Genomic DNA, 26,567 nt, shown 5'->3' on the forward strand with positions numbered 1-26,567 from the left:
CTGACATGCTGGGTGAAAAGAATAAAGTCAAAATGGGGGCAGCTGCAATTTATTTTCTTTCCCCTTAAACTGCAGCCTATAGAGGCAGAGAGAGAGAATGCAGCATGGTGGAAGTAGGTTAAAGTTCACCCCGGGGAAGAAGGAGGCAAGTGAGGCAACAGTGCTGGTTCCCACAGTGGAGGAAGAGCCACCATGCTGCAGAAAGGCTGCTTCATCAACGTTGTTCTTTTAGGATCTCAGTAAACTTCTTTAGAAAACTTCTTGGCTCTCTATATGGTGGGCGAATGAGGAAGAAATACCAAGCAATAATAGATTTTAACAGGTCAAAGATAAGCACAGTTCATAGTATATTTGTGTAGGTATATATTGAATACCCTTTTCCTGCCTTCTAGTAAGAGATGTTGTGAATGAGGAAATAGTGATTTAATATGACATAACATAGTTATTGAGTGATTATTATTGTGCACATGAGGCTGGATGGTGGGGGGATGTTTCTCTCCTGCAGACAGAGAGCAGAAGACGAGCCTCTGTGGGGGCAGGGTTTACAGGGGTTAAAGGTCACAAGCCTCCTGGGCTCCTTTGACCAGCAAAGCGCGCAATGGATGAGCGAGATGGGTTCATAAAACTATATCCGCAGTGTGGTGCGCAAAAACTGTGAGTTTGCAGGAAAAAGTTTGGCGCACCAGAAGAGCAGAAGAAAAGTCTCCACTTGATGCGTAAAAACAGAGGAGAAGCCCATGTTTGTGAGCGGATTTAAGGAGTACGACATCCGCAAAGAGCTCCTCTCCATCTCCATCTCCCCACCCCCACAAAGAGAAAAACAACAAAAAAGATGCTCTCACAATTTCACGCGTGACAGAACTTTTTGTTTGGCGCAAAGAGGGCTGCAGGAGGGTGCAACATCTGCGGGTGTAAGGTACTGGAACAATATTGGGGAGTTTTTTTCTGCAGGATAGGGAGCAAATACCCACTCAGTAGAATAAAGAAAGCTCAACGCAAAGCAAAAAGGTAGGATGTCTGCAGCTTGTTTCCTCTTTATTCCAACACACATTTTACGCACGTGGTCATTGTGCTGCTTCAGGAGTGTGTTTTTAAAAAAGTTTGAATGACCTGAAAAAGTGTTTTTGGTTTTCCTCATAATCGGACTGCAGATTCCTTTTTAAGAGAAATAGAGCATGTTTTTAACACAAAGTGTGCACCAAACTTAATGTATATAATGCACGTTTTAAGATAACTTAAGTGCTCAAATTGAATGTGTGCTTTCTTCTGATGGAGTCACAATAACTTTTGTTTACTAAAAGTTGATTTGCGCAACTCTTTGTTTAGGTGTGCAGGCACATCCAGGATCTATTTTATTAATCCGCAAAGAATCACAAATCCGTCCACCCGCTGCTCACCAGCTGCTCTTTAGTAGTAGTTACGTAACTGAATAAACGCGGATGTGATTGAGGTCATTTTTTAATTGAACTGACACGTTCATCATCATCATCATGATCATCGTGGCATCACAAGACTCTGTTGGCGCCACGTTGTTAAAGCTGCAGACAGAGCATATCTATAAACTCATTATAGCTCAGTCATATATAGTCTACACTATAAGATAGTAATAGCTCAGAGAATCAAATGTGTATTAACTTTTTGTTTGTGCTCCTATTTTAGAAGTATAAACTCCCCCACGTGTGTGCTTTGCAGGAAATCAATGTTTGTATCCTAAACAGCCAGTGAAACCTGTGATACTATACAATAGACTATAATTAGAATTGATTGAAGAGTTTTAAGGGAATTATATTTTCCAACAATGTTTCAATATTTATTTATTTATTTATTTGTGCCCACAGCTGAAATGATTAATTTCTCTGGGCCTGCCTGAGCACACCAAACCGTTTGCTGAAAAGTAAGTTTTCCTTATCATATTATATCTAGTATTTGGGCACATGATGGGACTACTGTTTTTTTTAAATATTTTATTATATTTTAAGTAGGACTGCCAATTGATTAAAATATTTAATCGCGATTAATCACATGATTGTCAATAGTTGCAAATTAATCGCACATTTTGTATCTGTTCAAAATGTACCTTAAAGGGAGATTTGTCAAGTATTTAATACTGTTATCAACATGCGAGTGGGCAAATATGCTTGCTTAATACAAATATATGTATTATTGGAAATCAATTAACAACACAAAACAATGAGAAATATTGAAATATTACATTTCCTGTGAAACCGTGATGCTTAGGTTCTCAATCTGAATCCAGCACGGGAGTGGCGGACTCCGCCACCACCAATAAAGACTGCTCTACAGAGAGGTTGAATGTAAATACATTGAATGACTATTGCAGAAAATATGCAAAATCAAAAATGGGAGTTGATTTCATGAAAATATCAAGGATTATAGCTGTATTATTTTTTAGGAAAAAAACAGTAGTCACATGTGCCCAAATACTAGATATAGTGTGATTTAAGAAAAATGGCTTTATCAGAAACTACAAGGAGCACAATCAACTATTTTGTATCTATGAATTCATAAAAAGTTGAATATCAGCCATGAGGAGGTGCAGAAGTCTAGTTTTCTCTCAGAACACTTGAATTACAATATGCTGAAAGGTTATTATGGATTTTTGCCCAATGATGCCAAAAATATTCTGGTCTAAGTACATATTTCAGGTACTTGTACTTAGGCCTACTGGTTATTTAACAGATTAAGACCATTAAACAAACATTAAACAGCTAAATTAGACTACCCAAAACATGTGCCCTTTCAAAGTCAATTTAGAGGGTGATGTGTCGTTTAATTTATAATAACCTTGAAGTCAAAACATTTTGATGTCTTTGTTTGCAATGATGTAATGATGTGGTCTCTGATCATTGCAAGATATTATATAATTATCCTGCTTTTCAAAAGTTTTTTTTGGAAGAATTTTCAAAGTTTCTAATACACCCCTGCTTGTACAGGTTTTAATGAGTTACCCACACTGCACAAAAGGCAAACCCCTTCATATGGCATGTATTCATTCTCCTATAATGAGTGGATCGGTTTAAATATCTGTCTACATCACTATCAATTGGTTTTGTTCTGTTTCAGACGGTCCAGACTGGAAGCGTGTTGCCTGGAGGAGTTGGAATTAATCCAGTACATCAATCTGACCTCCCCTGCCTCTGTATGGTCCTCCAGCTAAGGTGCATCTAGTGTAGTTAGTGAAGTAGTTCAGTATCTACTGCCCTAGTTGCTCCTTCTGGCTGGAGGGCTTGTTCTTTTTCAGGATCTCCAATATTTTTCACGACATTTGCCCTGAAAACAACTGTATCTCACAACAACTGCCTCCTGTCTTTCCTTTTAGATCGATTTCTAACAGCTAGAGCCAACATGTTTGCAGGTTTAACCCATAGAAAGCTTCACTGATAATGGACGGACAGAAAGAGCAGATTTGTCTTAAAAATCTTAAAGAATAAGAAAATAAAGCGTTTCAGAAATATCCCGTTTTTCAGTGTGTTTGTGCACGGATCGTACCCTCAGACATCTTCATTGACTTTCTGACTCTTGTGCTGAACGTGTTGTCGACTTTGCAGTTCCAAAGTGCTCACAGTGCAGGTAGTACACACTGATCTACTGCAGTTTGTGCACTTCAGGTATTGCCGGTCACCTTCCCTCATGCGCCAGGCAGCCTGTTTACACTTGAAGGTGGAACTCATGTGGGTTTACAGCGAGTTTTGTTGGTTTGCTGTCAGCTCTTCTGCCAGTCTCTGCTGTGCAAATCCATGCAAAGCTCTCTGTTTCTCAGACGCGCAGCCAATGGAAAGAGATACAGCGTTGTTGTTTTTTTGTTTTCTGTTGTTCCAAGCTTTGATGAACACTTGAAAGACTAAAAAATCATATTCACCGCAGGCACAAGAGAGCAACTGTTATTTTTTCCCCCTCTTGTTGCAGTCATGTTAGACTCTAAAGGCATCTTAACATTAAGGGTCTTTGACACCGCTGCTTGTCTCGCTGTTTTCAGGTGGATGACTTCACAATTTCAATACTAGACATAATAAAAGAAATTGCACAGTATCCATCTGCAATCCGCCAGATGTTGGGAACAGCTACACGTTTATCTACTAATTTGTGTACAAGTTGTTACTATAGATATGACCCATGATTCAGAACTACCAACTTTGAGCTCTGCCCAAGGCTATATGTTCCCAGTGATCCACAAATGACATCTCACTGCGGAGCCACAGAATTGATTCAGACCAATATAATGGTGGGAAAGCAAATTATTATGAGAAACTGGAGGAATCAGGGTGAGCCCTCTTTTCAGGAGTGGTTCACAGAGTTGGCAAAAGTGGCATCATAGGAACATATTTCTTTCAGCTTGAAGGACAGGACTCAGAAATATGTGGTGAAGTAGGGAGACTACTTGGAATAAATTATTAAAGCTTCAGTAGGCCGAAACCTTTTGGCATCATTGGGCAAAAATGTCCTAATAACCTTTCAGCATATTGTAATTCAAGTGTTCTGAGAGAAAACTAGAATTCTGCACCTCCTCATGGCTCTGTTTTCAGGCTTTAAAAAATCTAGCCCGTGACGGGAAACTTAAGCCAATCACAGGTCATTTCAGAGAGAGAGCGTGTTCCTATTGGCTGTGCTCAGGCTGGTGGGCGGTGCTTGGTATTTCCTCAAGAGATCTCAACATGGCTGCCGGGTCACAAACTTTCTCATTTTACAGCTAAACAGTACACTAAAAGATGATTCTGAAAATATTTGAGGCAAGAAATAGGCATTACAGTAACAGAATATTGATTCATATCTGATCAGCGCTGCTTAGTTTGACCGTTTGATCAGAGTTCACGAGTGATTGACAGCTGCTCAGAGACGGCAAGGCTGCAGCTCGGCTCTGATTGGTTGTTTGTGAAATCTTGCAGATGCCATTAGGAGCACCAGAGGACACAGAGGCACATGATTTTTTTCAGATTACCTGTCTCGTGCACTACTGTCAGGATATAGTGACCGTTTTATAAAAATAACTTTTCTTAAAATATTTCCAATTTAGTCTACTGCTGCTTTAATTGGCTGCTTGTAAATTAGATTAGATCATGATGCAGATTAATGTAGGAATATGTATTGGATTTGTTTCTTTTTGTATTTTATTATGATTTTGTAGATAATTTATTTTATATTATTATTATTTTTATTGTTATTATTATTATTATTTTACATATAGGAGTCATTTGATTTGTTGACCAAAACGTGACAATGTTCATATAAAAAATCTATAAAATACTACTACTTATTATTATTATTATTATTATTATTATTATTTTTATTTATTTTATCTAGTTTAAAGTAGAGTAGTTGGTATGTATATAGAGATTTGTAAATACAGTATTTTTTGTACTTACCTCGTGTCATTTGTGTGTGATGCACGTTTTTGTGATGTATGATGTTGCTGCTGTAACACCTTAATTTCCCTTCGGGGACCAATAAAATCTATCTCTTACAAAAAAGAAAAAGTTAGAAATGTTGGCCTCTTTGGTGTCTCACACTGACCACTAGGTGGCACCATTTCAACTTGTATTGGCTCTTTGGAGCTGAGTGGAAGTAGAAGAACAGTCCACTCAAGATGAGAAGGTGAAGGACTAATCAGTGTATAAATAAAATGCCTTTAGGTAATGTTTTTGAATTAGATTTATGTATTTATTAAAGATAAGAGGAGGCGGTTAATGTTCACCTTTTTCTGTTGTTGATGTTCACTTTCTCCACCTGGTTTGAATAATAAACAGCTCATTTTCATATCACATCCGTCTCATTTTCATTGTAATACATGTGCATCCCCTGGTTTCAGGTATACTGTGCTCTAATTGCATCCCATAACACATTGATCTAACGTGACAACAGCTCGTGCACCGCATCCCTCCCCTCCTACTATCTCCACTCCTGCAGATAGAGCCAATGTATCAGCTCACATCTCTACTATCACACCAGAGAGGAGAGAGAGGAGATCTCCATACACGCGCAGGTTCACGCTGCGGCGCGCGCTTTTTTCTTTTGGAGAGGAGCGCGCACATGCACGTCCATCTGTGCGTGCAACCAGAGAGCTGAGAGTCAGAGCCGCAAGTGAAGAGGGACTCAGAAGTTCTCAGCATCGGAGTATAGCTTCGCCAAGAGGCTCAGCATCTCCAGAGGCGGACGGACACGAGAAGAAGGAGCTGGAGGATACAGAGCCGGATGCTGCAGCATCACCTCATCATCATCATCATCAGTGCAAACACGCAAGGGATGCTCCTGTAACTTTTAATGTGTTGAAGTTGACCTCCGCTTGTTTTCTTGGCTCTGTTCTGCCCGGTTTTGGCTTTAGAAGTGCTGCTCTCCTGCCTGCCATGCTTGGTGCGTCGCTCCACAGTGCGCTCTTTCTGTGCGCCTTCCTCCTCCAGATGTTCTCCTCGCTGCCAGGAGGACAGGTGCCGACCTGCCAGGAGGTGCGCACCGTGTTCCAGTCTCTGCATCCGGGCTCCAAGTGGGTCCCCGAAACACCGGTGTCAGGTAACTCACTCATCAGCTTCAAGCTTGTGCATGTATAGCTCCATTTGGTTTTACGCACATCTTTTGATTGTTTAAAATAGATGAATGAATGAATGGAAGACTTTATTTCGAACATAAAAATAAATAAAAACGGATGCAAAATAATAACAACCAAAGCAAGAGTAATAGTGTCCGAAAAGGAGTAGGTAGAAGTAAAACTTATGTTTCCCTATACCCCTTTCTCACTTCTCCTCTAATTACTCATATATCATAGAATGATATTATAATATAATATATAAACTATCCCAGATTTATTTACATCCCAAATTCAATATATGAACAGCATCCCAAGTTTATTTACAACCCACATATCCATCCGGGGTTAAAAGGTAGATATAAACCAACCCTTAACACAACCCTTATCACAACTCTTCCTCAACCATATACCTCCCAAAAATATATTTTTTGTATAGCTTTTTAAAGTGATTTATATTTGTGCTCCGCTTCAACCCATCACCTAACCCATTCCACAAATCCACATCACAGACTGAAATACACATACTCTTCTTTGTTGTACGAACACAATGCTTTTTCAAATTAAATGTTCTTCTTAAATTATAACCCCTCTCCCTGTCACAAAACATTTTGTGAATATTGCCTGGAAGTGAATTATGTCTTGCTTTGAACATTATTATTGCGGTTTTAAATTTGACCAAATCCATGAATTTCAATGCATGTGACTTTAAAAACAGTGTGTTCGTGTGTTCCCTATATCCCACATTATTTACTATCCTGATTGATTGAGAGATTCCAGCTCTGACTGTAAACAGTCAGATTCAATTCCACTGTCAGTTTCAGAGGACATCACCATTACAACAGTTCTCTAACGTCATCCAGGTTTTTTTTTAACTCCCAGTTCCAATGCTGCTGACTTCTCTAGTATCAGCAGTGAGAGCCAACCCACACACTCTCCATCACTCTGGCTGAGGATTTACCAACCTGCCCTGAAAAAAAAAGAGAAAAATCTATTGGCCAGTTAAGTATCTTGTTAAAAATGCAGGTTGAGTTATATAAGCCACCAGTTAACTGTTAAATAACAACCTCACAGAATCGATCAGCTCCACTATTGATTCAAGCCAAGTAACTCAACTTTGATGTGGTCAGTGCTTGTGGAGATTGGAAGCAGATACTAGCAGCAGGTATTTGTTATGTGGGTGAAGTTTGAGGGGTTTTGTCAGGGCCGGCTCTAACCCTTTTGGTGCCCTGGGAGAAATTCTGATTTGGAGCCCCTTAAACCTAAACCTAAACTAATGGTTGTAAGACAATTTTTCTTATAAATAACTGTATTTATTATAATATAAAGAACCAATTGGTCCCTGATATTGTTGGCTTAAAAGTGTTCAGTCAGTTTCACTACAATTTACACTTTTATTAACAAAAAAGTGCAGCCGGGCAGACATAGGCGCAGTTTGAACTTTAAGGTTGGGGGTTTGCAAAATAAATCTAGAGGGAATGTAATGTGTACAACGCAGAGAGGTCTAATTTATTCGGATGTGTGTAGCCGTATTACACCCTCCAAACAGAATGGGACTCGAGCGAGCGTCAGTGACAAAAATCAGTTTGATTGCATTGTTTTCTATTGGAATGAACTAACTGGCTGCAAGCGACGAAGCGCTGTGCAGCGTGCGAGTTTGAGCTTTTTTTGCCAGACGCCCTGTTTCTTTTTATTCCTTATTCCAACGGACGAGGAAGGGCTGATTGGTGGAGGTGAAATGAGGAGTTATCTGATACGATACCTCCTCATTTCACTACAAACTAAACTAAATAACGTGGCAGCAGGCTGGAGGGAGATCAGCAGGAGCCTGGAAGTTTACTGAGGCTACTGTTGGCTGTACTGTATGGCATTTTCAGTAAATATTGCAGTATAAAACCTGTGTTTTCTGTTTAAAAAACACAAATGTCGGAAGAGAGCAAGTACTACTCACCCATTTTTTAAGTGGTTTCGTCTCTAGTCTGATCTTGACTGCACAGCTGATAGGTACGTGGTGTACTTGGCGTAACAGAAGTGCATATTTAATGGTGTGTGGACAGAGAGTGTCCGATGTTATTAGGCTATAAGTAAATAAAAAGACCACAAATCTTATCTTGTTGGTTTCTTATTCTGTCAATATGAAGACACAATAAGGTTGATATTATTCATCATTACAATAAATTATTAGTTCTATGTTATTATTAAAAAATATATAGCCTGTGCGGGCAGATGAAAAAGTGCGAGCCAGAGAGTTACAGGGGGAGAAGTGTATATCTTTATTTATTTATTTATTTGTTCATTTGTTACCTCTATGCAGAAAATGAGGAAGGGCGCCCACCGGCATATAAAAAAAAAAATATATATATATATATATATATATATGATTATTTTTTTAGAGGGTGACCAGTGCCCCCCAGAAGGTGGCGCCCTAGGCGACCGCCTATATGGCCTATGCCTGAAGCCGGCCCTGGGTTTTGTACACAAAGGAAAAGATCAGCACTCTCCCTTTATGAGTGTTGATTAATAGTCATGTTCAAGCTGGTCTCTTGGCAGCTTTTCCTCGGCCACATTGTCACAGAATATAGATTAGTGGTGTGATATGAATTGTGAGCACCCTGGAAACAAATCTGTAAAAGGTGCAATTATCCACAGGGATAATTAAATGTCAGTGATTCTGCCTCGGATGAGGAAGGAGCGCGTCGTGAGAAAAGTGACCGGACTTTTGAGACGTGAGGAATTCAGACGTTTTGTGGGATAGAGGAACAATCCTATTTTGCAGAACACAGTTTGTGCTCTGCTGGCTGGAGCCTGTTGCGTGCATTCTGATTCAGTATGTAAATGCAGATCCCTCTCATGTGGCTGAATCACAGCCAGCTGCAAATGTTAATTGGGTGTTATAAGTGTCATGTCAGAACGGGGAAGTGCTCCAGGTAAACAGTTTTCCATCCATTCTCAGCATGCGATCATCACACACCTCACACCCACCAGACTCAAAGTGGTTTACCAAATAATGCTAAATGTTCCGTGTACAAGGAAGAGTGTAATGAATCACAAAATGATTCATATCAAACAGCAGAAAGACATATCCTGTATTAATCTCCTATCCATGGGTGCATGAATCCCCGACCACTGAGCCCTACATCTTTAATCACACACCCTCCACCGAGGCCATCAAGCATTTTATCTGCCTGAATCATCATAGCAGGCCAAGAAAAATATTTAACCCCCCCCCACCCTCCTCCAAATCTGAAGCAGAGCAGCCCAGCTGTGCACCTCCTCCGCCGAGGACTCAGTCTGAGCTGGACGCCCTGCACATCAGGCAGCTCCAAACCATTACTTAGACTGGAAATCAATCCACCAGTCAGCCAGAGGACAATTCATCCTGGCCAGTTAAGAGGTAGTTTGGTTTACACGTTCCCATGGTGCCCACGGCTACTCGGTTGCAGATTAATTGCTGGTTTTATTAAGTGAGCTGGTAGTACAGTGCTTTATCAAGTGACTGATGGTAAAGTACCAAATTACATGTACAGTAAATGCTACATTTCCACATTAATGTAGAACATGGATTGGACCTAATGTTCTGTTTCAGGTCCTGGAGGGTGGAGACAGCTCAGAAACATACATAATCTTTGTTTTACTATCGTGATACCGTTTCCTAATTTTATGAACGGCTTATAAACATGATTTTGAAATGATGACATGTTAAGTCTGTTAAAGAAAATTATGCATTAATTCTGTTCTGGGTCTCAGAGCCCCCGGATGTAAAACCTGGTTAAATACAAAGACTTTTCATTAGAGCTGCAACAATTAATCGATTAGTTGTCAACTATCAAATTAATTGCAGACTATTTTGATAATCGTTAAATCGGTTTGAGTAATTTTTTAAGAAAAAAATGCCCAAATTCTCTGATTCCAGCTTCTTAAATGTGAATATTATCTGGTTTCTTTACTCCTCTATGACAGTAAACTGAATATCTTTGAGTTGTGGACAAACAAGACATTTGAAGACGTCATCTTGGGCTTTGGGAAACACTTATCCAAATTTTTCACCATTTTCTGACATTTTATAGACTGAACAATGAGTATATATTTGTTAATGCATAGCCTATATAAAATATAAAACATTAAATATTTCCTTATACGGCGTAATAAAAATGTTTTATGACCATTTCTGTATTTTGCCATGATCATGTCAGAAGAAAAGGAAAAAATGGTTGTTTTTGCACCTATTGTGAGTGTCATTACACATACAGCACAGCAGTGCAACAATGAAGAAGTAACGCCGATGTCAACAAAACACAGGGTTTATTATAAGATGTCCAATTAAGTTCTGTAGCTAACCTACATACAGTATGATTGATATAGAAGGACATAACTGTACAAACATTAAAAGTATGCATATTTAACAAAAATGCTGTAGCGGTGTAGTTATTATTTTGTTATTTGCATTCTTTAAAAGTCACCAGAATGCAGGAAAAAAGTCTCTGAAACTCAAATTTATATGGGGGTGCGACCCCCAGACTCCCTGCTTTGGTTTCGAAATCCTCCCTATTTTTGAGGTGTCAAGGTTGGCAAGTATGTCTGTAACTCACAAATGTATATATTTTTAGGTAAATCAACCTCCCAGCATGAACACTTGTATAGCCCTTATTTAAGTCATTAGGTCATACAAGTTGTAATGCACTAATAGCTGAATTCAGTTATTTTCCGTCCTCCGTTCATGAGAATGAGACCCAGGCCGAGGGCTGAGAGAGACCTACTGCGCATGCTCTATGGGCCGGTTACCATCCGGGTACTTTATCACTCGGCAGTTGAGCCATTTTGGCTTCATGCGCCACTGAGCAACTCTCATAGTGAGTGTTAATGTGTTAATGTTGTCAGCTAGTTTAAAGCTCAAACGAACTGGGCATGAGAAGTAAAGGACCTTTGGGAAGTGACTGTCATGTACAGTAGACAGAGAGGAGCAGGAAACACTCCCAGAGGAGTAGAAGAACAGCTGTCATCAGGCTCCATCATGGAGGTGATATCTCAGTGATCATTATTAAACATCAGAAGGATGATCAATGATTAATTTATAGCACTTATATCTAAACAGACCTTCACAAACAGCTTCACAGTTTAGAATAAAATGGAAAGATTATTGATACTGTTTTAATTTTGATATGAGATAGTTCAAAGTGTGTGTATGTAAATTTCCATTGCTGTATAGACTGCAACGTCATCACAGAGATGCGCGCGCAGCTAGGGGGCAGAAAGCAGCATGTCTAGCAGAGCTAAGCTCCACAGCAGAGATGACAAGGAAAGATGAGTGGAAAATGTTTAATATTCTGAGATTATGGATCCAGGCCTGATGGGTAAAAGCATTCTAGTCACACAGCACTTGCAAAGCAGCGGGTGGTCATGGTCATGCTCCACAGATCAATAAATATGAACTGATCATCAACAGGGTGATCAACCCACACTCTAAGGAAATATTTATATATAATTAGAGACTATGCCTTAAAACTTAAAAGTGCAAGACTTTGTTACGTCTCTACACTGTTGTAATGTTACATGACGACGGCGGAGGAAAGCTCACTCCGGTGTGCCGTAACGTTACATTTAGAAGGGAAGACGTCTGGTAGTCTACCGGGGCAGCTGCTCCTCCTCCCCCGCGGTCACAACAACATGCCGCCGTGGAAGCTAACGTTAGCTAACGTTCGTTTGAATTTGAATCAGACATACTGTATCTGCATTACTGTACTGACTTTTGGCGTTACATTTCCGACTGAGGGCTAACTGGTTACGTTAGCTAGCAACCAGCAACACGTAATAGAGAGCCGTCAGGAGTCTAATGTTAATGTTCACCTGCCCGACATACAAAGAGCTGCTGTGTGACTGGTTGTACTAATAAGTAGACTAAAATCCAAGTCTCCAGTTTTATATTAACGTTATATCTGTTGAGGAATCGCTATGGAAAAAGTGTCTGGCGGTGGCCATCAAGAGGGACTCACGTAACTCCGACCGGACTGTCAACCAAACAGACCCTGGTCCCCCAAGTCAAATCACACTGTCTGATTTAACGTTACCCATTTCATAACCGGTGATAATAATAAACAAATCAAGAATGTACAAACAATGTGAAATCTACGTTGATTACAATGATGGTGACGGTGGTTTTGCCCCCTGAATGCGCACACACCCAGTAATGTTTGTATACAAGAATCCATCTATACTAGTGTATATCAGAAACAGGTTTGCATTTTTGCACTGCATCTTGCAGTGATGCATTTATTGATCAGTTAGAAATAAACAAGAAACAGTAACTCAACAAATGACTAAACGAATAATGAAAACTGATTGAGGCCAAACACCGATAGGGTGATTTACATTTTTTATTCAGATATAAGTGCAGGGAACAACTAGCAGAACTTCCATCGCGGACCGGAGTGAGTCAATGAAGTGATGCGAGTTAACTCACATATTTCTAATAAATAGTTTATAATAAAACTATATTTATTATGTAGAATGAAAAAAAGGAACTTCAGTTTGGGACACTGGTTGGTAAGTCTGGGTCAGTTGAAATTATATTCGGGGATATTTGAGGAAAAAAGTGAATTTCTGCTTTAGAGACTTTTCTTAAAAAAACTATCCAAACCACACATTTATCAAGGCCTGCAGGGAGGATGTAGCCTTGGCTGAGCCACAGCAAGTCTTTCATACAGTAAATTAGTGAAATCTCTTCACATTGGCACCAATATTTTTTTAACAATCCAGAGAATCCAAAGAGAGGTGATGTTAACCTTGTATAATTTGTTTGACGGAATAATGTGAAATAACTGGTTGCCAACCTTGTTGGCTTGATTTCTACTTGCAACCCATTTTAAGTGGTTACATATTTCCACCGGTTGAGACCTGTTTAACCAAACAGTGTATTTTGTGGTATTAAATGGATCATTTTCTGGGGGTAAAGTTATCCAGTAATTCACAAGAAAATAAGCATAAGATTGTTAATCATCTTAGGACCCTTCAGATTTCTCTTGCGACTGTGTGTGGGGGTCCCGAACCCTAGGTTGGAAACCACTGGAATAATGTAATATTGATTTATTGTTTTTCAGTGAGCGTACAGAAATAGCTGCATTACCAAACATTACATCATCAACAATGATCACATTCAGTGTTTTCCACCCTTTCTTACGCACATTCATATATTCGTTTTTTGTGGAGGATTTCTGTATGTAGATCCACACATACAAGTAGCTGTTGCAAAATGTTTCATTATTCTCAAAAAAGGTGTAAAGACACGTTCTATTCTTAAATAAATTATATTCTAGCTTTTTTCACTGGAAAAATGTGCTTTCTTTCTAAAAAGAGATGTGACACATATTAAACTTTCCAGGCAGGTTCCTGGTATTTATGTCCTTTTTATTCAGCGATGACATTGAAATGTCTTTCATCATTCCAGACAATATTTAAGCAATGCATGAAAATTTAAAAAGTAATATCCGGAATGAGACAGCGTTATTATGGCGCCAGGCTTGTACTTTAGGTAGGATTTCCATAAATCCCAGCTCTTCCACTTTCGCCTTAATGAGCTTTTGTTTTACATTTTATAAAAGCATGAAATATGCAGTCACTTCTCATATATTTAGTACATTTTTGGTGCAATTTTTTGGGTCATCCATAATACATCCTTGTCATTAATTTATACAGAATAAGTTGAAGGATTTCAGTCACGGTTACATCTGCTAAACTTTGTGCCTGCTAAAGATTTGGCGGGTAAATGCGAAACAACGGGGGCTTGCTGTGCAGCCTAATGCAACACAAGTTCTTCATTGAGGCATACAGCTAATGAAAGATTGATGAATTTAAATGTTAAGGATGGCTGTGATTTGACTGAGGGAAGTATCACTTTCTCTGTGTGTGTGTGTGTGTGTGTGTGTGTGTGTGTGTGTGTGTGTGTGTGTGTGTGTGAGAGATGGCGGGGAGCTGTGAAGTAGCCTGTATTGATATGGTGTGTATCGTGTGGGGGAGGTGGCTGATTCAGAGAGATGTCCGCAGGAAGGCAGAGCAGAATTCTAATAATGCTGCATGTGGTGCCAGGGGGCAAAACACCAAAATACAAAAGCTAAACTTTTTCTTTCCGCCAACATGATTCAAAAGAAGCGAGCGCAGAGAAACAACATCACAAGTGGAGATGTGAAAAAAACAAACTATGCTGCAGGAGTACCACTCATGTCTTTGTTGTGGCTGTTGCTGTGGGTGGTTGTAGTGTCTGAAGGTGAAATGGAGGCTCGGTGTCAGTTCACTCCACCGCGTAGTCATGTATGTTCGAGAGGCGTTCGAGCAGCGCCGAGCACTTACCCCGGGACATGAGTGTGAAAGCAGCTCCATCAGTGTCAGCGGCGGTTTTGAGCGGAGGATGTGGTGGATCTCTGACAGCAGCAGCTGACCTGATTCATGAGAGGAGCATCAGATTCCCACTAAATGGAAGAATAATACCAATTTGCTGGAGGCTGAGCTGACAGCTGCCACTTATTATTTATTTTTTAAAGATTTTTTTGTTTGGCATTTTCACCTGTATTTGACAGTGTAGAGGTAGAGATTGGAAATGGTTGAGACACATGCAACAAAGGTCCCGATTCGACTGTTATCAGGACATTAAACCTGTAGAAAGCAGAATGTTTTTGGTGTCATTGGGCAAAAATTCCATAATAATCTTTCAGCATAATGTAATTCAAGTGTTCTGAGAGAAAACTAGACTTCTGCACCTCCTCATGGCTCTGTTTTCAGACTTTAAAAAGTCTAGCCCTTGAAGGGAGACTTTGGCCAATCACAGGTCCATTCAGAGAGAGCATTCCTATTGGCTGTTCATGGAGGCAGCCGTCTATCGCTCGAAAATTCCGACCAAACGGTCAAACTAGGCAGCGCTGATGAATCAATATTCTGTTACTGTAATGCCTACTGTATTTCTCGCATCAAATGTTTGCAGAAACATTTCTCATTTTACAGCTGAACAGTACACTACAAGATGTTTCTGAAAACATTTGAGGCGAGAAATAGTCATTACAGTAACAGAATATTGATTAATATTTGATCAGCGCTGCCTAGTTTGACCGTTTCATGGGAGTTTGCGAGTGATTGACAGCTGCTCAGAGACGGCAGGGCTCCAGCTCAGCTCTGATTGGTTGTTTTCCTCCGGTCTGTGAAATCTTGCAGATGCCATTAGGAGCACTGGAGGACACAGAGGGACATGATTTTTTCCAGATTTCTTGTTAGGGATGTGTATTCCAAGCAAAAATACTATTTGATAATCACTGGGAACTAGTCGATGATTTTTGCAAATCGCTGCATACCCCCCCAAAGCTGAAGGTTTTGAACACAAAGACTATTACTCGTTGTAGGTTTCACACGGGATGCAACCTCGGTGTCCTGGGTGAAAGCCCTTTCACGCTGTCTATAATACAGTGACTCACTTCCGCTTCTGCTCCTGTCCTAACCTCCTGCGGTCGCTAGAGGTTGCTGTTGTCTCTTTAATTCTATCTTTCGGTGATCGGCAATGTGAATAGATGACAAAACCCAGTGGGTGCTATTGGGTGTAGCAGGGCCCTACTGACCCACATCTATGAGGCTTATAAGTAGGGGATAATGTGCAGCGATCTGGTCGTTGTTGTGAAATATGCTGCATCGCCCTGAAGGGGTTTATTACACAACACTGACCGGCTTGCTGCACATTATACCGCTTATTACACGGCTACTTACTAGGGATGTGACGGTGAGGACATTTTCCCACCGGTTAATAAACTTGTGACAACACCGGTGTTACCGATTACACAGGACATTTTACAAGAAAAGATGACGCTCAATATCTGTAGCGCGCTTACTTTGATCTTTACCGTTGGGTGGCGTTGTGTCTGGCCTCTCCGGTAGAGCTTTCTCTGCGAGGCTGCAGGTTTCCACCTGCCACTGCGCCGTGCACACCGGCTGTGACCGCTCCGTCCTCCGCACGGCGATTGCCTCATTAACGTTATGGTTCCCTCATCGCATTGGGTTTAAATAAAAAATATTACCAAATAGGCGCTTTTGCTTTTCGCTTTTTCGCTTTCACGCCAAATCCTCCGCCATCATCTTGTCTGTCAACTCTCTCTCATCCCGTGATAAATGTGTGGAATCTGACTCCTGCTACTCTTGAGCTGAGACTCCAAATGGAGCAGACACTTTCACTTTCAGATTGTAGCGTCCGTCGTCCGACTATGTATTGATAACACGCCACTGATACGCCAAAATGAACTAAATGGGTTCAATCAGAGTTGAGTATTCAACAAAGCCGTGTAATAACCAGTGATAAAGGCACGTTTAATGACCTGGTAACAGTCTAATCGGCTATGGAATTGAACCAGCAGGGACATTGCAATAATGTGGCTTGTAACCACTCGGCTATACCTCCAGATGCCACTTATTTCAACACAAAATCCTAAACAGTGGTCCTGCAAAGACGGAGCTTTTCCCCCCTTTTTTTCCAATTATAGTTTCATGTCGTTTGATATTGCTGAGCAGGATGCCAAAAATAGGTCCAGGAGATGTGGACTTCCAGTAATTAGCCGCCGGGTCAGGTCACCTGGGCTTGTTGTTTATCACGAAGAACCGAACAACAAAGAACAAAGGCTCCTGCTGTTTAAAAGACGGGGGACTCGACTAATAGGTGGATCAGTTTGACCTGAAGCCAGAGGTCTTTTTGTCTAATTAAGCAGTGATTTGTTTTTTTGTTTATTCAGTCAATTTCTTTTGAAACGTCTCTTTAATGAAGGGGCACTTGTGTTTGCTGCCTCATTGTTTCGCGTGAGATCGGGCTCTTTCACATTCATGCTTCCAGCTTTCAAATTATTGCTTCATCAAACGATTTAAAGTAGAGCAGTCAGCAAAGCACTAAAAATACTTAAAACAATTGTAATCCCCAGTAGCTAATGATATTATTATTCCTTAGGTTGGTTGTAAATGGCGCTATCTTCATTTCATTTATTGTCTCTACAAAGTGACACTGGCTTATTTTGCCCCGGAGAGGAAGCCACGGAGTCCCGCACGCTTCGACTCAACACTGGTAGTTGATGTATAATTTATGCTCATAATGAACGGCTTTTAACATATTCTATATCTTAATACAACTTGTTTTTCCCCCATGGTCTCCGTCATTAAACTTGCATAGTGATAGCTTTCTAATTGGTGCTGGGAAACCAAGAGACACACAGTGTATTCGTGGCTGCCCCCGTTCCCTTGGCTTGGAGTCCCCGAGCTTGTTAAAGATGTGAAGGCAGGGACTCCTCTCTCTCTCTCTCGTGCTCTGTGTACTCAGGACTGTTTGAGCCCCTGCTGGAGTTTTCACCCTTGGCATTTCAACAGAAACTTTATTTTACAAGAGAAGCAGCAGCAACATCGCCAGATAAAAAAAAAAAGGCTGTGACAAACCGAATGGCGATCAATGCGTTTTTAAAAAGCCATTCAAAGACCTTGACACTCATGAAAACGGCAGCTGCTCTGCATGTTGAATTGTGTGGCCCACCATTTCAGAGTATTGATTGAAAGTAGGTAATAATTTAAAGGCGCCACCTTGGACTGAGATTGTATGTTGGGGAAATTTACATCTAAATTGCTCCCGGCCTTGCTACCTTGTCTCTCTTCATTTTGTTTGAGAGAAGTGGCCATCAGGACACAAAAATCGACTAATTAACCAATAACGGACTGATGGAAAGGTGCTCGCGGGGCCCGGTATCTATTAAGCTCAAGGTAGGTGAAGTGAAACAAGCTCAGAACAAAACTGTGCAGGGATGACAAGGAATATAAAAACAAAGGGAGGGGGGGGGGGGGGAGAAAGAGAGCTGAGCCTAAAGCAAAGCAGGAAACGCGTTCCCAAGTAATCTGTCAGTCAGAAAAGAAGGCTTTATTTAGACGGTGTGATTTTATTATTTGCGAAACTCCACGGGGAATCATTTTCCTGTCGAATCCCTCACTTATCCCTCACCGCAGTGGAACTTCTGTAATGAAACGCATTTATCATCTGCAAACGTGCAGATGAAACTGTCTGTTTCGACGGAGATAATTGCCAAATCCCCGTCTCTTTTCCTGCACCGACCGCGCTCACCTCACCTATGGCGCTATTGACAGCTTAATAATTTTGCCCCTGCAAGCCTGAAATTAGCTTGATCTTATCTGTCAGGAGTCCTTTGTCGGTATTGATTTAAGATATTAAGCCTGTCAGTATGCATACAAAAGGTGCCGTGTGACAGTTTTATTGCCTGTTTCACTCATTAGACTCTACACCCTAAACCCTGATGGGTGTCGGGAGTGAGCGGGGATTTAGCCGTTCACTGCTCGGCTCCCCAGTACTTATTAATTATCAAGACTGTCACTCTGTTGCATCTCCTGCTAGTTTAACTTCCCGCCATGCCTGCTGTTTTCTTTGTTACAGTCTAAGCTTTGTTTCTGAGGATCTATTGTTTGAAGATCTCACAGAGACAAATCCTCAAACCAATAGAGAGATTCACTTTTCATACAGTAAGATAAACCCTCCGTCTCCACAAAAGCCTTTCTTCTGTCTTTTGACACGCTCGTTATCAAGACTCTTCCGATATATATATACATTCACAATCCGAGCCCTCCCTCCCTCCAAATTAATCTTCCGCCTCCTCATCCTCCGCATCCCGACCAGCGGCAGCCGAGGCTGGCACGCTCCCCTGACATTTGTTTACCACGCCATCAATCAGGCCCTTGTCACTGACGCCTCTCAGGCAGCAGATCCCGCAGACAACTCCTAGACGCAGCTTGGCACGTTACGACGGCAGCCGCCACCACCGAAGCTTTCAACAGCCACACAGGACAGAGAGACAGAGAGAGAGGGGAAGCACTAAGGAGAGGGAGCTCCTCTTTGTGTTTAAACATCAGATGGTTGTGCCCTATTTATGTCTGTGTGATGTCTGTGTGTGCGTCGTTTTAGAGGAGGGATTTGGGAATACGCTGGAAATTTCTAGCTTGTGTATAGAAAGTCCACTGGACCTTTCTTTTTCAATAGAGGTGCAATCTTTTTTTAAATTTATTTAGCGCGAAGAGACATAACAGGTGAGGCAAGCCAAGACATAAAACAGAGAGTACATTGGGTAACATGACGGGTAACAGTAACAGCAAAGTAATAATCTGGGGTTGGTGCTTTGATTTAAAGGTGTGTGTGTGTGGGTGAGAAGATGTACATCTGTTTGTTATGTGGTATCCACTGAGTGTGTCTGAGTGTGCATGCAGGTGTGAGTGCAGAGGATGAATTAGTGGTGATAAGAGGTAGGGCTGTGTATTGGCAAGAATCTGGCGATACGATACGTATCATGATACAGGGATAACGATTCAGTTTATTACGATATATGGCGATACTGTAAGCTAGGTGATATATTGTGATTTATTAAATAACATTTTTGGAAAACTGTCATAGTATAAAAAAAACAACCACTGTATGCATAAAATCTGAGACCCATAGAACCCATTTTCATTCACATATCTTGAGGTAAGAGGTCAAGGGACCCCTCTGAAAATGGACATGCCAGTTTTTTCTTGCCCAAATTTTGCGTACACTTGGAGCGTTATTTAGCCTTCTTCGCAACAATCTATGACATGGTTTGTACCAATGGATTCCATAGGTTTTCTAGTTTACTATGATGCCAGTACCTTCACTTTACAGCTAGTACAGCTTTAGAACTGGGCCCGCTACAACCTCTGACAAACAGAATAGCGGCTGGATTTTTAGGAATTTAATTAAAATCGATACAGTGTTTTTGGAGAATCGATACAGTAAAAGATAATATCGCAATACTCGGGTGAATCAATATTTTCTTACACCCCTAGTAAGGGGGCAAGAGACAGAAAGAGAAAAATTATAATAAATAAATAATAAAAATAAAGATAAAAAGGGGGGTATGTGCAGGAGGGAGAGATTTTTGTTTATATTATTATTCTTTTAATTTAATTAAATTTTTTATTTATGAATTTTTTGGGAGGGGCTGGGGCATGCCTTCTTTATCAGCCTCCAGGCCTTGGAGAGGTCTTTCAACACAGAATTGTGATAACTGCAACATACATTTCAGTAGTATGCCATAGTAGTAGCAGTAGTTTTTTTTTCAAACTTTTCGAATGGTTCTTTGTAAAAGATGTCCTCCAGTACATCATCACACAAAAACTGCAGTTCATTCACCAGCACGGTCGCAGCAGCTGAGGCACCTTCGCTATCCTTGATCGGACTCAATTCTAAGCTCGTAGTCTTTATCTCCCTCCTCACTGTTTTTTTTTTTTCAAATTGAATTAATTTCTTCAGGGCGTTTGTTCTTTGATCCGGTTGTGTACGGCTACATCAGAGTTAAATATCCCTGTCACCATAGTTTTGCCTTCACTGGCTTACATCTGCAGCTTTCAAAAGAGCTCCGGGAATCCAATTATTTCTCATCTGTGTAAACAAGCTGTAATGTCAGTGGCCAGGTGCAGAAATGTTGTTTCATCGCCTTTAATCTTAAACATGGCTGTTTTCTTTAATGGCATACATTAGGGCTACTTGATTATGGCAAAAATCATAGTCACGATTATTTTGGTCAATATTTACATCAGGATTATTTAACACGATTACTCATTGACTTTGGAAACGTCATACATTTAGTGAGAACATTTTGAACATTTTAAAGTTAAGAGCAAAATTAAGAGGCTAGATTTATGAAGAACTTTGTGCTCCAGTAAACAATTTTACCATAAACACAATGGTTGTATAGATAAAAATGGTAGGGATGCACCGATCCGACTTTTTCAGTTCCGATACCGATAGCGATACCTGGGCTTTGGGTATCGGCCGACACCGAGTACCGATCCAATATCAGTGTTTAAATAATAAGCTGTATGCCTCACTGTGTGGAAGGGACTGGGATCAGTCTTTTATGTGTAAGGCAACGTCAGGTTTGACTTAAACATTGCTTTTCTAACTTTGTGAAACAAAATGTAAAAAATAAATACATAGATTTAGATTAAGTGAATTGTTATTTATTATTAAAATAATAAATTGTACACCAGCAACTTGGTAAAAACATCTACAGAATTAACAGTAATTATAATTCAAGCACAAACCCTTTTAATGCAGCAACAAATTGAAACAGGAATTCAAATTACAGATATAATGTTTTAGGATATAAACAAAGAAGTGAATTGAATAGATCGGCCCAATTGTCACAGATACCCGATCCAGCTATTTGAGTCAGTATCGGCCCGATATCCGATCCGGTATCTGTATCGGTGCATCCCTAATGAATGGTCACACTCAATAAACATAGTAAACAAGATGGGCTTCTTGTTTCAAGACAGTTTGGGTGGTTTGTCCACATTGCCGCACTGAAAACAGTCCGCCCCGCTTGACAGTCGCGCCGGGAGCAGGGAGCTCCATCTTTCCCCACAGAGAGAGGGTACAGCGAGCACTAAGCGACGAGGTCTGGGCGAGGGGTGCTGTAAAGCTCCACCTTCACCCCGGGCCTTTCCAAGCTGACCTAGAGCTGGTCATCGTGCACTGCTGCAGAGGAAATACGCCGGGGGGGAACAGTCAGCGTCGGGGAGAGTCACACTTGCCAATTCCCTCGATTTTCCCGGGAGATTTTCCCTGTTTTTCATTGCCCTGTCCCGGGGTCACAATTCTCCCGATTTATGGCAATTTTTCACACCTTGTTTTTCATTCACCAGGATTTATAACACAAGACAAAACGAGAGCGTCGTTGTGAAACAGAATGCGGAACAATAATTATGTTAATTATCGTATTTTCATAATCGTTGGAAGCCGGAATCGAAATTTGATTAATTGCACAACCCTCATATATATATAGCGTGAATGCATGCTGAAACGCTGTGTTTGTTTGTCCGCCCGCTGAGCTGCTCCTGGCTCTCATCTTTGTGCCCAGGAAATACTTTATTTGATCCTCGGTGTGAAAAGTGTAGCCTGGAGTGGTGGGAAACTTTCTGTTGACCAAATTGATCTCAGAGGAGAACAACACAGCTATGGCGTATTGCTTGAGTGTGCATCAAAATGACTCATGTTTTCAGCAGCAATTTATTTTTGACTTCAGCCGCGCTACATAACACAGCCTCTACATAATGATCACACGCTCATTAAGGCTGCAGAATGTGCTGTAGATAGTGTTTCCTGTGTTTAGCATGCAGAGCATGCAGCTGAGTCTTTTTGTGTGAAGGGAAGGGGGCTTCTGGTTTCTGAAAATTAAACAGAAGTGGCTTCGCAGCTACTTTCACTCTTTTCATCCAGACTCCTGTCCTTTCTCTGCTGATCTCCTGCCAGGTGCGGATCTGCAGGTTTGCCAAACCAAAGGCCCGACCTGCTGTTCCAAGAAAATGGAGGAGCGGTATCAGGTGGCCGCACGCAGCAACATGGAGTCTGGTCTGCAGGTTGTCAGCGCTCAACTCAAACGTCTCATCATCCAGAACGCCGCCATATTCCAAGGTAAGCAGTGAGCACAGTTTGTCTCAAACAGACGTTATTTTAACTAGCACAGAGAAAAAAACATCATAATTGCAATTTCAAACTGACAATTGATGTCCTCAAATGCACACAGTCACTGTCTTGGCTATACATCCCTGTCCGCTTCAGCAGCTCACTCCTCCAGACGGTGAGTCACATAAAAATAAAGCAGAAGCATAATGTGCGCAGACAGGGATGAGACGCTCAGCTGCTGCTCAACTAAATGTTAGAAAAGGCAGAGACATGTGGTTAAAGTGACTTTAGATGTAGTGTGGATGTCGGTGCCAGACATGTTGTTCCAGAAAGTGACAGCCTCCTGAGATTTTGGCGCACTGCAGTCAGCGATGACTGTTATTCACAGAGCGGAAAACGCCAGTCAGCAGTGGTCCTGGGAAGCACTCACAGATGAGAGAGGTCAGAGGAGACTGACTGGCATGACTGCTTCTAGCTAACAGATGTATGCAGAATAACAGCTCAGTGCAACGGTGATGTGGAAAATGTAGGAATCGTCAAAACCTGGAGACGTTGAGGTTCAACTGCTGTCAGCCGAGAACACGAGGAGGCAGGTGACGGCTGAAAGTGAATGACTGAACAGTGAAATGACAACTGGTCTAACAATGCTGGAAGCAGATATATTATAAAAGTCAGCAGGAACTGTGTGACACCATTAAATCAGCTTTTCCTTGCTGAATTGTTGCTTTAAAGAACTGAGACTGCGGTGAGCTACCTCCTCTCTTTATCCTTATTCTTGGCAAAAAGTTTCCCGAGTGTTTGAGAAAACCTTCGATCGAGCAGCAACAAAGACATTTGATAAGACCTAATAATCCTATTAGAGAGTGTACCATTTAGATCTATTGGCAGAAATGGAATTTTATATTAATATGTATGTTTTCTTTAGTGTATAATCACATGGAAATAAGGATAGTTATGTTTTCGTTACTTAAGAATGAGTCGTTTATATCTACATATGGAGCGGGTCCTCTTCATGGAGCCGGCCGCCACAGTGACCCAGAACGGGCAGAACGTTCCAGTTGGTTGCAATCTGCAACCTCAACGCTAGATGCCGCCATATCCTACACACTGCACTTTTAAAAGAATAGTTCGACATCTTGGGAGCTTCACTTATTACCTTTCTTGTTAGAGTGAGATGAGGAACTTGGTACCACTTTCAAGTCTGTAAATATGAAGCTACAGGAAACAGCCGGTTAGTTTAGCTTAGAAAACCCCCCCTCTAACGCATCTTTGGAATCTTTAGAGGTACAGGTAGGCAAATTTTGTGACCTCTTGACAGAGCTAGACCAGCTGTTTCCAGTCTTTTAGCTAAGTAGTGCTTTCGGCGTTTATTTTCTTAGCGACCCTGTCTTTGAACAGTGTGAATGAGACAGCAGGAGGAGAGACAGGTGATCAGAGTGGGGAGAGGACGGGAGACAGTCAGCTGCAGCTAGACTCAGTGCCTGTCGGAGGGCTCTTTGTGCCAGTAGCTAGCGCTGCAGTAAGTTACTGATCTCCGTTTCAGCGGCAGTTTATGAAATGGACAGTTTTGTCCTTGGTTTTTTGACATTGTAAAACTCATCATTACATCCAGGAACAATACAATAGTGTCCCCCCTTTTGTTTTATTCTGTCCTGTGTCCCCTCAGTCTCCGTCTTTCACGGTCTCTACCGTTGTATCTGTGTAACTCAGCCGAGCCGACCAACCTCGTGACGTCACAGGCTAGAATACCTCTACATGGTGTCTATCTTGCCACAAAAGATAGAAATAGATCTTCTTTTTTCTTTTAAATGGTGACATTTGTCATGTTTGTTATATAACAGTTCATTAGAGTGGAAATCCATTTCGCTTCATTTCCACTTTAAACAAAACTTAACTGGTTTCAAGTAAACTCCCGGACGACAAAGGGGTACACAACTTTTCTTCCACAGCGCCGCCACATAAGCAACAGATGTTTTGAAATATCCCTTTCACATTTAATGTCGAGCTTTTGTTATCACACTACACAGGCCTCTGCAGCTCTGTTTACTGTCTCGGGGTTTCTACTTGAAGTGGGATGTGCAGACTCACTGGGCCCACTTTTTTTTTTTGGGAACGCACACTCATGGGTTGTGAAATGCAGCACCATCCTGACATGCCAATTAAAACTTGAGGTTTAATGGGGACCGTGGGGTTTGCTTGACTTGGTTGTTACACACTAACTATGTTAGAGATGGCTGCTGTGGTTTGGCTGCACTTTCCTAGAAGGGGTTCAATGCTAATTGCTTTAGCATAGGGCTTGAGAGAACTCCCCAAACAGCCCCTGGACTGAAATCCTTTTAACATCCTGGTCTTATCTGTTTCCCTCTACTTCATTTTCATCCTCTTTCTTTTCTCCTCTTTTCTTCTTCTCTTTCTCTCTCTGACCCTGTCATCCTCTCTCTCCATCTCTGTCTCGCTCAATCTACTTGACTTTTCTTTCTCCCTTCGTCTGTCTCTTCTGCTCGCGTTCGTGCTATTGGGAATTGAGTGCATGCCTTGTTTGCAATCTTCTTTGCTGCTCTCTGTCTCTTTTCTTGTGCGCTCACTCCTGCCAGAGATCAAAGGGCTTCCCCTCTCCACTCCTCTATCTCACATCTCTTTCTCTATCCCTGCATCCCCCTCTCCTTCCAGCTCCACCTGCTTTCCCAAGCCTCTGACTCCACCAGAGGTTTTCACCCGTTTGAAGTCAACTCCTCCAAACAATAGGAAAAGCAATGGCTCTCTCTATCTTTGCCTTCTAAGCGGTAAGATGACAGGCTGCTTTAACATAAGGCTTCTTCAAGATCAATACCAGGAAATAGGTATAGGGCATTAGGAATTTCTAATGATGCGTGGCTCTCGCGCAGAATGCCTCATATGCCATTTGCCAATCTAATGAGCCTGAGCAGATCTCTTTATAGTAAACCAGGGAAACACTACGTAATGGATAAACTGCAGCATGCACTCCGATATGTGACAGACTCTTGGATTTCATTTTGATTCACATTAGCGAGATCATAACATCATCCTCCCCCGTGTGCCGTGATTGCCTCGCACTCAATGGCCTGATGTTGTCAATTTAGTTCAAAATGAGAATCTGTAAACCTGCGCAGGATGCCCACCCTCAAATTTAATCTTTTAAAATGAGAAGCTGATCTTGTGCATGCTCAGAATTTAATTTGGAAAATAAACGATGGAGTTCAATATTTCTGAGGAGTGTATTAGTATGTGATGCTGCACGTCATTGAGCAGCCTAGAGATGGCTTGATACGTGCAGTTGAATTTTAGACAGCGCTGAGCAAAGAGGACAGTGGTAAGGGCGACATAAGAGTGCTTAAAGGTGCACTACGCTGATTTTACACATCAAGATAAGTTTACCCGTCACAGTGAAGTATAAATATCAAAGTAATTCAAGTAAAGACATAGTGTGTGTACACACATACACACACACACGCAGTAACATTTATCTACAAAAAGTTAAAAAAAAAATTTACAAAGTGGGTCGTCCAATCAGATGAGATCAAAGTCCAGTGT

The 26,567-nt window shown here is 41.2% G+C and overlaps 1 protein-coding gene and 1 long non-coding RNA gene across 2 annotated transcripts in view; both read left to right on the forward strand.

Annotated features, from left to right (window-relative positions):
* Window positions 1–516: 516 nt before the first annotated feature.
* On the forward strand, window positions 517–4,447 carry LOC141774800 (uncharacterized). The gene is made up of 3 exons (XR_012595467.1): window positions 517–1,008; window positions 1,839–1,894; window positions 3,085–4,447. It is a non-coding gene; the product is annotated as an uncharacterized LOC141774800 (long non-coding RNA).
* A 1,501-nt stretch (window positions 4,448–5,948) lies between these two features.
* The window catches only part of gpc3 (glypican 3), a 130,733-nt gene continuing 110,114 nt past the window's right edge, over window positions 5,949–26,567 (forward strand). The window contains exons 1-2 of the mRNA XM_074647932.1: window positions 5,949–6,522; window positions 22,863–23,024. Of these exons, the coding sequence (XP_074504033.1) occupies window positions 6,360–6,522; window positions 22,863–23,024 (325 nt within the window). The 5' untranslated portion in view covers window positions 5,949–6,359. The remainder of the gene's footprint in view (window positions 6,523–22,862; window positions 23,025–26,567) is intronic.

The sequence above is a fragment of the Sebastes fasciatus genome, chromosome 10 (genome assembly GCF_043250625.1).
Source record: "Sebastes fasciatus isolate fSebFas1 chromosome 10, fSebFas1.pri, whole genome shotgun sequence".
NCBI classification, from domain to species: Eukaryota; Metazoa; Chordata; class Actinopteri; order Perciformes; family Sebastidae; genus Sebastes; species Sebastes fasciatus.